This window comes from Zonotrichia albicollis, chromosome 4, assembly GCF_047830755.1.
Source record: "Zonotrichia albicollis isolate bZonAlb1 chromosome 4, bZonAlb1.hap1, whole genome shotgun sequence".
NCBI lineage: Eukaryota > Metazoa > Chordata > Aves > Passeriformes > Passerellidae > Zonotrichia > Zonotrichia albicollis.
Genome location: NC_133822.1, coordinates 40,614,709 through 40,628,974, shown reverse-complemented (window position 1 = coordinate 40,628,974; position 14,266 = coordinate 40,614,709). Strand labels below are relative to the sequence as shown.

The 14,266-nt window shown below is 40.2% G+C and overlaps 2 protein-coding genes across 5 annotated transcripts in view; one reads left to right on the top strand and one right to left on the bottom strand.

Annotated features, from left to right (window-relative positions):
* Nucleotides 1-5,658, top strand: part of PLEKHG7 (pleckstrin homology and RhoGEF domain containing G7) — a 29,335-nt gene extending 23,677 nt beyond the window's left edge. Inside the window, exons 15-16 of the mRNA XM_074539633.1 lie at nucleotides 3,530-3,627; nucleotides 5,218-5,658. Of these exons, the coding sequence (XP_074395734.1) occupies nucleotides 3,530-3,627; nucleotides 5,218-5,325 (206 nt within the window). The 3' untranslated portion in view covers nucleotides 5,326-5,658. The remainder of the gene's footprint in view (nucleotides 1-3,529; nucleotides 3,628-5,217) is intronic.
* Nucleotides 5,659-7,085: 1,427 nt separating this feature from the next.
* EEA1 (early endosome antigen 1) overlaps nucleotides 7,086-14,266 on the bottom strand; it is a 67,790-nt gene continuing 60,609 nt past the window's right edge. For all 4 annotated transcript variants that reach the window (XM_014272247.3, XM_074539631.1, XM_005480677.4 and 1 more), the window contains one exon: nucleotides 7,086-13,905. In XM_014272247.3, coding sequence (XP_014127722.2) covers nucleotides 13,783-13,905 — 123 coding nt within the window. In that variant the 3' untranslated portion in view covers nucleotides 7,086-13,782. The remainder of the gene's footprint in view (nucleotides 13,906-14,266) is intronic.

The following is a 14,266-nucleotide window of genomic DNA, read 5'->3' as shown; positions in this document are numbered from 1 at the left end:
CCCTGTCCTAACTGCCCTAACATGGTCTCTCAAACCCCAAATCTTTCAGTTCACCCCAAGAACATTTTCAGTCCCATACTAGCTTTGCAGCATTTTTCACCTGCACCACCACATTGTTCTCCCAGATATCCTCCCACATAACACAGCAGCCATTCTCAAGGAGGCTGGAGAGGAGATTTAGCTCCTGCTACTGCTCCTACTCACATCTCCACCAGCTCCTGAGAGGATGGAAATCACCCCGCACACATCAATTCTTCCTCGCTCTCAGACATCCAAATGATTCACCAGGGAATACTCCTCCAATCCCTGCTGCTGTGCAGTTGAGTGTGGAGTGAAGGAGGGCTGACTGCCACAGAGAGTGACCTGCCTTACCCTGCCAAAACAAGGTTCCTGAAGTCACCAAAATCAGATTTTGGGTCAGGGAGCAGGCATGCACCATCAGGCCTCCCCTTGGTCTGAGCCTGTGATGCAGCAGGCTCCCACACAACTCACCCTGGTGGTGAATGATGCCACATCCCCTTGGTGGCCAGTCACTAGTGATGCTCCCCAGGGCTCAGTATTGGTGCTGGTCCTGTTTAACACTTTCTTAAAAGATGTGGATGAGGGGAGAGAGGGAAGCTTTAAGCCATACATGGCATTAATTTGGGTGGGAGTGTTGATCCAGTGGGAGGTAGGACGGCTCTGCAGAGGGATCTAGACAGGCTGCATCAATGGGCTGAGGCCAAGTGCAGGAGATTCAGTAAGGTGAAGTGCTGTGTGCTGCACTTCAGTCACAACACCACCAGGCAGCATTATGAGCCTGGGCTGGAAAGCAGCCCAGAGAAAAAGGACCTGGGGTGCTGGTTGAAGCCAGCTGAACATGAGCCAGTGTGTGCCCAGGTGGCCAAGCAGCCCAATGGCATCCTGGCCAGTATGAACAATAATGTGACCAGCAGGACCAGGGAAGAGATCTGTACTCGGCACTGGTGAGACCACAGCTCAGATTCTGTGTCCAGTTCCAGGCCACTCTCTACAAAAAGTACATCCTGAGTGTGTCCAGAGAGAAGTGAAACTTGGGAAGGGTCTCAAGAGTAAGTCCTAAAAGGAGTGGCTGAGGAATCTGGGGATGTTTAGTGTGGAGAAAAGGGGTGATATCATCACTTCCTACAACCACCTGAAAAGAGGCTGTAGCCAGGTGGGAGATGGCCTCTACTCCCAGGCAAGCAGCGATGGCACAAAAGGAAATGGCCTTAAGCTGCACCAGGAGAGGTTCAGGATGGACACCAGAATATTTTCACAGAATGGGTGGTTAAGGATTGGAACAGGCTGCCCAGGGAGGTGGTGGAGTCAGCCCCCCTGGAAGTGTTCAAGAAATGACTGGAGGTGGCACTTAGGGCTGTGGTCTAGCTGACATGATGGTTCAGTCAAAGGTTGGACTCAATGATTTTGGAGGTCTTTTCCAGCCTTAAGGATTCAGTGATTCAGTCTAACACTGCCAAGATCACAGAAGCCTCTTATATCAAAGAGAATGAAAAGAAATACAAATCTCTGGGCTCCAGGGTCGTCCTAATCTTAAAGATCGAAAAGAAAAGCTTAGGGAGCTACAGTGCTCTGTGAGAAAGCAACAGATAAGGAAAATAAACCTAGAGTCTGTAAAATTTACGATAACTTTGAAATACATTCACCCAGACTATTTAGCATTCAGCATCAATGCTGAGAGGATATAAAGGTAGGCAATAAAAGGCAAATTACTAAAGACAAGATAAGGGGATGAACACAAAGAATAATAACCTTTTTTTAAAACATGTTCCAGGCACTGTCTGCCTGCCTAATTAGCTCCCCTACCAAACCAGTAGAAATGGAGCAAAAGTACCAGCCACCTCTTGCCTGCAGGCTGGAGGGGAGGGCAGCCCCACATCCCATGTAAGCCCAGGCTGAATGCAAATGCAAGGCCAACAGTTCCTTGGGTGCTGGAGAAGGCACTGCAGTCACCCTCCAGTTTGCACCTAATAGATTGGCCATAAAAACCATAATGGAGATGGAAATAATATTTCTGGATTTTTTTTTCCAAGCCAGCATTTCCCATAGAGATTCCTAACCAGGGTCTTTCTATCTCTGTGATCCAGCTGCAATCATCAGAATAGAAAAAGCTGCCTTTGGCATTCCAGCCTAGGCTCTGTCCACTGGCTATGACCCTTCCCTGCACCCTTGGCCTCATTGCTTGACTTCTCTCCCATATATTCTTACCAGCTTTACTAGAGCTATAGCCATGGCAGTCTCTGTTACTCACTTGCAGTCTCATAAGACCTTGGAAGCCCATCCTAAGACAGGACCCCTTGGAGTGAGGTACAATAAAAACAGTGAGGAAAATTACTGTAGGGAGATTGCAGTTTGGATTCCCACCATTCTTTGTAAAACAACAAGCAAACATTCCAATGTCAACAGAAAATATCCCATTGCAGGAGAAAGAAAAATATTTAATATTGTCTGGAATGTGTGACCTTGGGGAATGTTGCCAATTTATCTGCACTCTCAAAGAGACTTTTATTACTGGTGGCACTAAAAGATTAGTTAGCATGTTCTCAGAAAGGTCATATGATCCATCACATTAATCAAAAATGAAATCCTGATTTTTGATCTAGCAAGTACTTTTGCTTCTGTTAGTTTGCTGAGGGTTGACATCACTTTGAAAATAAACAAAGCTCAATGCAAGTACTAGAAAAAAAATATATGTTGCAATATCCTACAAATATCCTTTTGGCAGCAGGCTGATAATTCTTTTCCAAAGCCTTCTATGCATTAGTGAAGGAATAGAAGATAAAATGGTGAGTTCATAACACCAGGAAGGTATCCTTAAAGGAGAACTACCTGCAAACACCATGACAAGAGATATAACTTTACATGTAAATACACCAGCAGGAACCCAGCTCTGAAGGTTGTAAGCAGCAACATTCTTTCTGATTAAGCTCCCCCTTTATTCCAGATGTGTGACATTGGGGTCACTTTGTCCCCTTGCAGAGAAATGCACGACATGATGCTCACAGTCACCCTCATGAACAAAAGTGTGGCAGGGAACAGAGGCACTATGCCTGGGCATCCCCAGGAGCACCAGCTCAGGCACACACCCAAGAAGAACCCAAAGACAGCACCACCCACTTCCCCATGTACCAGGCATCATACAGACTTACTTAAATAAAATAAGACTTCTATTTTTGATTTTTGATATTTGTTTTTCTTTAACTTCAGTTATGATTTAGGCCACTTTGAAGGGAAATATTTCTTAATGATCCTCAGGTAGACTCAAAAGCATCTTAGCTGCACAATGATGAAGCAATTAAAATTTAAAAAATGCAAGTAGAATTTACATTTTGAAATAGGAAAGCTTCCTACACAACAAAATTAACTCACTCTATGAGGGTGCAATTGCCCTTTTAGAAATAAAAAAAGGTGTTTACATATATAATTTCTTTGATCATAAACAATGGGATAGAAACTGGGACTGACAGTTGTATGAGGTGCATTTATATGCCTTTTTTACATTTTTCCACAGTCTTCAGCCTGCGAAATGCTTTTCTAATTCAGCATGAGAACAGGTATCGGCAGTGCATAGCACTCTTCTTGCTACAAGCTCAGACAGAGACTGCCAAGGTAGGTAACACATCTTTTTTTTCTTCTCTAATTACCCAACTATGTTTTCCCTAAAGAAGGTTGGCCACCTAAAAGTGGTCATGCTGTGATAAGAATCTCTTACAGTTGTGACACTTGACCAAAACTAAAACAAAACAAAATAACACCCCAGTGCACTGGCTCACATATTTGTTACAGAATTTTTGCTGCTGAACATGTTCCAGTTTTCTATCAGGGTGGTTAGCAGGGCATATTCTTGTTGAAAAACATTATCAATTCTGATTGCAAAAAAAAATAAATATCCATTTCTTGTGTCACAGAAGATGGTCAGCCCCTCCAGAGCAGTCAACACCAAAACAACCCTCCCTACATCCAACTCACATGCAGTAGTACTCAGATCAGAAAACTGTCTCATGCTCATCTATTCAAAACATGCATTTTGCCATTTCAGACTGAACAGATGGTATGATTAATTCCACTGTTACATAAATTTACCCCTCATTTTCACACCATGTCACATTACTAGTAACAGCAGTGTGCATAACATCTGAAAGTGTGTCAGGCCCTTCACAGTATTTTGCTTTCTCATGTAAGTTGAATTTCCTTCTCTAATAGCTAATGCACAGAAATTTGACCACCACAAATACTAATTCTTACAAGTAAATGGTGGTAGACTTGTTCTAAAAGAAACACTGAGTGGATTCTTTCTGTTTTCTAGTCACTGGCTGGTACTTGGAATAGCTATCCACTCAAGAAGTCATTACTTTCTCCTGTTACTAAAATACGACCTTCCTTTTCCAAAACTGCCTTCATACCAGGGCTACCATCTTCTCATAGAATGACAGAATAGTTTGGGTTGAAAGGGCCCTTTAAAGGTTTTAGTATAAAGGATAAATCCTCTTAGGGTTAGTCCAATGTCTAATCATAGCAATTCAGAGACAACTCAACTTCTGTCACCAGACTATCTGGAGAGAAGGAAGCTACATATTTGAAATTATCTCTACATCACTCCCTGTCCTCATACCTGGATGACAAGTCAACTTCTGTCACCAGACTATCTGGAGAGAAGGAAGCTACATATTTGAAATTATCTCTACATCACTCCCTGTCCTCATACCTGGATGACAGCAAACATAGACCTGAATGCTGTCAGCGTGATAACAGAAACTGAAATTCAGTTGGCAGCACATGGCAGATCTTGGAGGGGACAGAACTTGTGATGCTGATAGAACGGGAGCTGTTGTAATCAAAAAAATGAGGAGCCCAACTGCAGGGACAGCATTAAGCTGATGAATAAACATCACAAGAAAGGGGTGAAATAGCCTGTAACAAACTTCACCATTACAAACAGAGCATTAAAATCCTAACTTCCGACTAAAAATGGAAACATTGGCTGGAAATTCCTGGCCTCAGTCACAGATTCCAGCAGCATGTAGTGGCCTGAACAACTGGGAGAGTCTCGGTGTGGGATAATTCATGTTTCCTTCAGCAGTTATGAGCACAAGCCTGAAGAGAGGCTAAATAAAACTAAAGGCTCTGGATGTTTATGCATCTAACTTACTGGAAAATTTTTAGGTTGTCTTGGTTTACAAATACTTTTTCTTGTTACAGAAAGCATGGATGTCACAGATAGAAACAGCAATCTCCAATTACACCACACAACATGAAACCAAGAAAAGAACTGCCTTCTGCTTCCCTGTTGAATCCTCTGAAATTTAATAATGTCAGCATTGCACTGATAGAGCCAGTGGAAGATTATTGTGGTGATAATATAGTTATTTTATAATATAAATACAATGCCTTAGGTCTCTGAAGCTAACAAATTTCTGACATGACAAAAGTATGGTGCATAGACCACACCATGTAGGAATAAATTGGAGGAGGGGAATGAGCCATGCAACAAATGTATCACTCCTGGATTCTCCTTGCTTCACCTAGGGAAGGTTCCTGGCACCCAAGGAAGTTTTAATAGAGCTTTTCATTTCCTAGAAAGCATAACAGGGAAAAAACCCCTATGTTGGTAAGGACAACGCATTCACCAGAGAAGTTTAGAAGGGTTATTGCATCATTCAAACTGTTTTAATAAATTTCATTAAATTAGAATTGTGTAGCCATAGCTTCTGATATTTATGTGTCTCTACCCAGTAACCTATAATATCCCAAGATGGTTTTTGCACTAATACTGAGTGTGTGGATATATGTATATATATGTATGCACTTACCTGGTCCAGTGCTCTCCAGATACAGCCTGGCCACTGTGATACACAAATTCCTGCTCTTCCCTGTGTCTATCATGGGCAAGTTTTTCCTTCCTGGGAAAGGAACAGCCATCAGGTTCCATGCCAAGGGGGGGATGTGTGAAGCAGGAGGGCAGAGCAGAGTGCAGACAGATCTGCACCAGGGCATCACACAAGCTGCCAATGCCTTGCTACAACTTGGCTGACACAGCTGTGCTCCATCTCCTGATCCCATGCTCAGCTGCAAACTGCATCACACCAAAGGCTTACCAGAACCTCACAGCATCCTGAAACCAGTGCTGACTGGACAAAGGTACATCAAGCCCAGAGGAGCCACACCTGACAGACTAAGGTGTGTGCTTTATGTGCTGGCAGAAGGGAGAGGGTATTTCACTTTGGATACTTTTTAACAAAACAACCTTTAGCCAGGTCTACTCATTTACCAGACAAGCAGTCATTCCTGGCCAGCATGTCTCCAAGGAGGAGAGCCCAGGGGAAGGCAGTATTTATACACAGGCTTGTCTGCCTGGAGATGCAAGCTCAACAGGCTCTTCTGTGGTGTCAAAGGAAACATACCTCAGGAAGGAGTTGAGGGAGAAATTGACTTCCCAATTCAAACCCAATTTCAGAGGAGACCTCTCTTGTCCATCTTTCTCCATATCCACACAGAGCCCCTGCTTCAATAGCTAAACATGGGTTGTTTGGTTATGCCTCCATAATTCATTAGTGGCTCAGGACTGATCTCCCACATTAACCATCTGGCTTCTCTCTGCAACACAGTTCCACCCTGAAAGAGCTTTCCATTTCACAAGTGAGACCTTTATTGGTCTAAAAAATAAAACAAGTGCCACTTTTTGAGTTTTCCAGTTATGCCAATTGTCCAGCTGCATCGACTGTGATGTCAGAACACAGCCAGTGACAGAAGGACTTCCACCAAATGTGGGATACTCAGCAGCCTTTCACAGCTATTGGGAATGAAAAGACTACTCTGAATTTAACCTGTGAAAAGAACAGATTTGAAAAACAGTCATTATTACTGTGTTCTCAGGAATGTCAAAGCCTTTGCTGCAGCTTCCTGCAACTCTAAGAAACTGGAACATTCAGCTTGCTCTTACATGCGTGTAAGAACAGTTCATATACAAGAACAGTACATCTATAGTTGTAAAACTATATATCCACCATTTCAATGTAGCTTTGCTGTCTGAAACAGAGCAAGGTAGTTTTGAATGATATAACCTGGTCTATTAGAAAGGTCTAATTTTTTTATTATCATTAATAGTCATTCCTTTAACATATTAGAAAACAAAAATGACATTTCAGCAACAATTCATCATAGTTTATACAGAACCCGTTGATGCATGGTGTCACCTTCCCATTCAAATCCACATCCACCTTCCAGATAAGAGTTTAAGAATTACAGTGCACACTGGACTAAATTCTTTCACAATGTAAGGCACAACTACATGATCACAAGTAGTAAACACAAACACTGAAAGCAGAACTTAAGAGAATAAAACTTCAATTAAAAAGAAATAAAACCAAAACAGACTCATGCAAAAAATCTATCTACACCTACCAAGATGGTATGATCCAGTTTAGAAGTACAGTACTCTGTAAGTAAAACTGCAACATAAGTCTTTTATAATACATTACTTCTAAATATCAAGTAAAAACTTATATTTTTTCCATTTATATTTTATACAATTATACAGAAATTAAGCCATATGAACAATATTCACATCTGCAATAATAAACTGATCATTAAAAGTCAGAAAAGAGGCAAATGAGACCATGTAATTTGTGGCACGCATCCATTACAGAACACCATTCATCAAGTTCACATCTTGAGTACTGAAGGGAAAATCCACGACCAAGTGAATGGTACATTTGGTGACTGAGGCTATCTGTAACCAAACAACAAAGCTCCATACAAAATTGGTTTTACCCAGCAGACCTTAATTATGAAAGCTTGTGGATGTTAATTTATTATTAATTTATTTTCTGTCCAGCAGCTAGTTTGCAAGGTTGAAGCTACAGAAGTTAAAAGAATTTAAGAGAGTTCACAATAACTTGAAACTGTTGGATTATTTCAAATACACATTTAAAAAAAAAAAAACAACTATTTTCCTTTTTGGTGATAAACTTTTGCAATTTTGGCATTCACTATAACTTTTACATAACATGACCGTGAGAAAACCTTATTAAACTTACCTAATGTTTGAATTTCACATTGAGAGGTAGCTTAAATTAAATCTTATGTGATGGCATCAAATGGGGGGGTGCGACTTTTTTTGTAACTTTTTTTTCTTTTCTTACAAAAGTGACTATTTCTATACAAGCAGCATTTTGGACATATTATTATAAAAAGTTCTGGTATTTGCTAACCCAGCAAGATGCTCTTTCAAACATCCCTTTTGTGCCAGGAATCAAGCTCCAGCGTGGTACAATGGAGGACTTTGCCATGAAGCCAACAGCAGTGGCCTGGACCTGCCAGTACTGACATGTTGACATTTAACAATGAACATCCTTTCCCAGCCCTCTTTACCCAAAAAAAAAAAGCACAAAATACAGACAAATTTGGTTTTAGGTTAAAGTTTCCATCACAGGGGGAAGGAAAATTGGAAAATGTGCCTTCCATGCTCCTGCTTTCATACAACATTGATCCAAAGGGGTAGCAGGGCTTCATCAGTCTTTAAATGCACAGACACTTCTCTATCCACTGCATAGTGAGTGTGTAGTATGTGGGGAGCTACAAACAATATGCAGAGTTTATTACATAACCTAGTACCTACACTCTTCATTATTGGGAACCTAAGTGGTATCTAACATTCTCTCTAAACATGCAAACTTTTTTATTCAGTGTCCATTTAAAAAGAAACAGAAAAAATACCACAAAACCAAATTTCAATGGCAAGACTTACATGCAATTATAGCTGGTTTTGAAAAGTACATCAATTAGTCCTTTTGGAGTGCCTATGTTGGACAATAGTTTTAAACTCATTCTAAAATGGATGCTGAGGTCAAGACTTCAAAACCAAAGAAACAGACAACTGGCAAGATCCTTGCAAATATGTAAAATTCTTTCTTTTCTCATTTTATAATCTTAAAATTAAGTTCTACAAAGACACGTGTGTGACTAACAAGGTTTTTGTTATATGTGCTCTCAGATGATGTGTTTTTGGTAAAAGGAACTGTGACTGCAGTTCTCCTTAGGGCCAAATGTATACAGTGAAAAATCCAGCTGATTATAAACCTGCTGTCCAATGACTACAGCTAACACATGCAATGCACATGATGCCATTCCACTTACTATAGATTCTCTTAGACAGCAAAAAGTGTACAGCGCAAATGACAGTGTTGTTTCCTAGTTTTCTGAGAATATGAGAGCAGGAGAGGTGGTACCTGGAAGAGTAGTTTATCAGTTTCTACATACTCAAATCATGATATCATTCTTCTTGGCATAGTTTAGAATCTATTTGAACTTCAGGTCCAATATTTTTCTGTCTATCAGAGTACTGGCCATAAGATTTTTAAGTTTTGCAACAAGCATTTGTTTCCACTCCATGGTGAACTGACACTTAATCCAGAAAAGCAGTTGAGTTTTTCAGGTTCCTTTATGAATGTCATTTCTCTTACATCTAGCATGAGAAGCTCAATTGTTCTGGCTCATGTAATACAAACACAGAGAGGTTACTTACTCCATGCTTCTGCTCCCAAATCCCTTCTTGCTTCACTAATAAGAAAGCTTTTCTAGTGAGGGTTCACAAACAACCCTAATGGTCCCAAAGCCAACAAAAGTAGTTACTCATTGTTCCTGTGTACCTTGTGCTCCACACTCCATGGCAACTTGGTTACTTGACACCTTCCAAAAACAGAGGCAAAAACCCACATTTCACCCTACAGTCGTGGACATTTGTGCCAGAGAGTGAATCCAGCTGAAAACTGAGATCCCTCTAAACCTCTTGCCTCTGTTGGAAGCTGCAGCCGAAAATTCCTTTTGTCTCTTCATCTCCAGACAGCAACTTTTCTTACTGTGACTCATTACTTTTATCCTTTTCATTCAACATTTGCAGAAGGAGGAAGATTACATTAGGGAGTACGTGGGGAGAAGAAATAAATAACAGTGAAGGAGAGACAGCTAAGATCAAAAGCCTGCCACTGACCTCTGCAATGCTACCTGTCTCCAGTATGATGTACTGCTGACATGAGGCCAGAGTGGAACAGCAGGATTTGGCATTTGTGGGGCAAAAATCCAAGGGACTGTGAGTCTTTGACTGGGAAAGAGGTGGTGTCTCCAGGAAGTCAAAAGAACTTCTCCCCACCCTTAGTAAGACCATCCTTTACACATTTACAAAAGCTTCTGTAGCTTATCTCTGTCCAGGAAGCAGCTGGTCTCTCACATTCTGCTCCTGCAGCAATTCTGAATGTGGATGGAGTATCCTGCAGATGGCACAGTTTCAAGAACAAAGCCCACTGTCCTATTCCTGATGCCACAGTAATGAGTAGCAATCAAAAGCTGCTTGAGGATCCCACAAACCTACTGGTTTGAGTGCTGGTTTTGCCATCATTTTCACCTCTTCCTCTAAAATGGCCACTCCTCAGGGAATCAGAGCATTCTGCCTATTGCTTGAAGCTGTAAAAACACATAACTATGCATTCTCCAGTTCCAAGAGTCCGTCTCTTCTGCCATTTTATTATTTTTCCCCTCTGTTCCTGTGTCTGCAGTCTGAAAAATCAGTGAATTAAACTGTTTTGCCTGGAATCCTTTTTTTACTGTGGTAATAGTCACCAGGCTTTTTACTTTTTACTTGGTTTTCCAGTTACTTAGAAGGCAGTGGAACAAAAAGCCCACATTCCTACTGAAACATGCCCATCAAAACAGATTATGCAAGCATATTTGTAAATACACAGCTTTTCACCTTCCAGTTTCCCTTATTATGGGATATTTTCTTGAGCTTGAACACAGATTCCAACCTGGCAGTGAAGCCAAGTATTATAAAGTCAGTCTACCATCAACTTGTCAACAAATACAGACCAGCACTAAGAGTTACAAGTACAAAACAAGAAGCATGAGACTCAGCCATGGAGTCATAAATTCACTTTTCACAGTGAAAAGCTGTAGAAATCATGATCTATTGCTGCAGAATCAAAGCTCAAACATGAAAGTTTCTACCCCACTGCTCCTCCAGATTTTAACAATCCTTCTTTCTACAAATGTGCATTCAAAAAGCATTTCCATCTCCTCTAAAAGCTGCTTATATAAACTAGGCAGCAAAAAGCAACTTTCAAAAATCAAGCTGGTTTTGCCCCTAAAGCTGAAGAGCTCCACTTCAAGGTGTGATGTGCAGTCAACCAACCGCACTGCTTCAGCAGCCTGCTGAGAAAGGTGACTCTGCTTGTCTTTATACAATGACATCCCAAAAGGCTGAATTAAGAGAGCTTCTAGAGCTTCCTTCCAGAGCTTCTACCACTGCAGAAGTCACTCCTGAGCTTTCATATGTTCCTAATCACAAGCAAAATGCCTAAACACAACTGAACCTTCTAACCACTTTCCAAGTTCCACTGAAAGATCCCCATCTTCCTCTGCCTCATGTGTTTTAATCTTAGGCAGCTGTGGGAAGTTTCTCCCTTCCTGCTCAAAATCCCTCCTGTTCTGCGTGGCTGTCCTCCACTCAAAGAACAGCACAAGGCTCTTGTGTGTTACACAAAAGGGCAGAATGCAGCTCGGCTGGAGCACAACCATCACATCTCTACTTTTCCCACATTTCTGAAGCCAGACAAAGAAAGACTATAAAGCAAATTTTTTTGTTTCTCTCAGTAAACAAATAAATAAAAAAAAAATTCCCAGAGGCAGAGATTCTGTTCATATTTTCTATTCAAAAGATTCTTATGCCAAACAGTTATACTGATGAGGAGAAACAGGGAGTCTAGAGGATCTGTTCATATGGAATTGTTGCAGCAGTTTGTTTTTCTTTTTTGAGCAAGCAACTCAAGTCCAAACCAGAAAAGCAGGTCAGTGTTTTGTATGAACCACAGTTGCAACCCAAACCCTTTTACTATGACAAGAACAAGTCACATCATTCAGCTGGCTTCTGGGAAATAAGAACTGAATTTTAACAAAACTCCTTGACAGTGCAAATGTAGAACTTGCTGGGTAAGGTGAAAGAGGATATGAAACATATAGATCATTACTTCTGGAGTAGAAGGACGAAGTTTCCTCACTTGACAGTTAATCAAGACATTTTTTATAAAGAAGACACTTCTTCATTCACATATAGAACTGTAACTAGATAAAAGCAAACAAATCTTCCTAATGATGACTAAGCTACCATCATTGTGACAGAATTTGATTCCTTGCCTCAGAAAAGAAGGAGAGGAATTCAGGACCCAACTTTTTTCTCTGAACAGCTGGCAAAAATTAGTAAGAGATACTGAAGCATTTGAGGGGTAGAGAATTTATTAGGGTATTTAAGACAAAAAAAATTCCTAAATATTGGAAGGCATAACCCCTGCTTAGAAAATATGATCTTAAGGGTTTTGAAATACCAGACACAAAGGAAGGAAAAATTAGAGACAGGCAAGCAAAAATGAAGAGGTGCAAACAAAATCACAACAAAAAAGAAGTATGGAGCCTACACGAACTGCATAAGAAACTTCTGTTCCCAGTACAGAAAGCATGAATAAATATTTATTGTCATACATATGGGCCTCTTTGTTAGAACTATTTGGCTTATCACAAAGCCAGTTTTCCATTCTAAGCAGACTAAATCACAAAACTAACATAACACTTCAGAGCCCCTGGTAATGGGGGTCAGATGGAATAATGGAAAAGTGAGGTTTGTTAGGTGTTACAGGAGTTCAACTTCTTCCACCAAAAGCTGAGGAAGGGACAGAAGAAAAGGCCAGAAAAACTACAGCTGTCTCAAAAAATAATTTTTCTCAGTTGGATGCATGGCTTGAAAGGTCTGGATGTCCCTTAGAACAGCAGTGATCTCTCAATGCTTTCAGGGTATGGGCAGGGGCAGAGATGTGCTACAGGCTTCTACCAGCATTGTTTGTTTGCTTTTTAATGCAAAAAAACATGATGTAAGAGTTTCTTGAATATTAGAATGTGTCAACCAAATTTGTAAAAGTGAAATCAATCACTATGGGATGAAATACTGTAATGCATAATATAATATTGCTACAATGCCAGATAAACTTTGTCTCATCACTTGTTCACACATAACTCTCTCAGAAAGACAGATGCACTCACGCACCAACTATGCAATAGAGCACGTGTAAAGGTGTTCTAGCACCCAAGTGCTGTATTAGATAAGGACTTGGGTGCTGATAATACAAGTGGGCAAATAAACTGAGTTGAAGTTGAGTCCAGCCATTACCCTCATTGTGGAGTTCAAACTTCAGAAAGAAAAACAAGAATCAGAGAGATAGGAAAAAAAAAAAAAACCAAATCACAGGGGGTTATAAAGACCATCAGATACACAATCAAATGCAACAATTATTTATGTTTTTACAGCAACATTTGATACATAAAATCCTCACAAGTTTTTGCATCTTCCTTTTTCTTTGAAGGAAACAAGAATAAATTCCAATATCACATAAATGCTGTTTCTCTTGAACAAAAAAATAAAAGATAAAAAAATACATTGTTACTCCTCTGTTTAAACTTTATTTACAAATAACTGGATATTTCTAATCTAGACATAAAAGCTCTTTCCATGATGAATGTCAGTAAGCTATGAATGATCTGAGCCCATGTCTCACGAAAAAATACAATAGTTTTGCTTGGTATCAATAAACATTTTAAAATATACTAGATTTTGCCAAGTGTTACAATCATTGTCCAAACTGAATAGTAGTCTGAGTGCTGAATGAAGTGCATCAACAGAAATAGTAAATTTTAGTGTAACGTTTCTTTGTCACTCACAATAGCCAGTTATCCTTGCAAGTCATTAAAGCAAGTGTCGCAGACTCGGACAGGCTTCTTGGAAGAAGGAGTTAAGGCATTCTTTGCTGAGCACTCAGCACAAAAGATATTTCCACACTGTCTACAGTGATGCTGCAAAAGAGAAGAAACATGCATGTTGAATATCAGTGGCAGTGATCACTATCAGAGACCACTATCATGTCAAGTCAACACCCATGTTTCAAAAATTACTCTTAATTTTTAATTGGCAGTTACGTAGCAGAGAGAAGGTAATTTCAGTAAATCCTTTCTAAAGGGTATATGATTAAAACATTCAGAAGTGCTTCACTGAGTCAGAATATCTCAGTTTCAGAAAATAGAAAATAGTTCATCCTACTCTTGAATTTGTTCTCTTGAGCTTGTTCTGGTCACATGAAATACCATCTTCTTATACGTAATTACCTGCTTTCACATTGAGAAGTATCCTTGAATCAAAGGATCCAGCAGTCTCTGT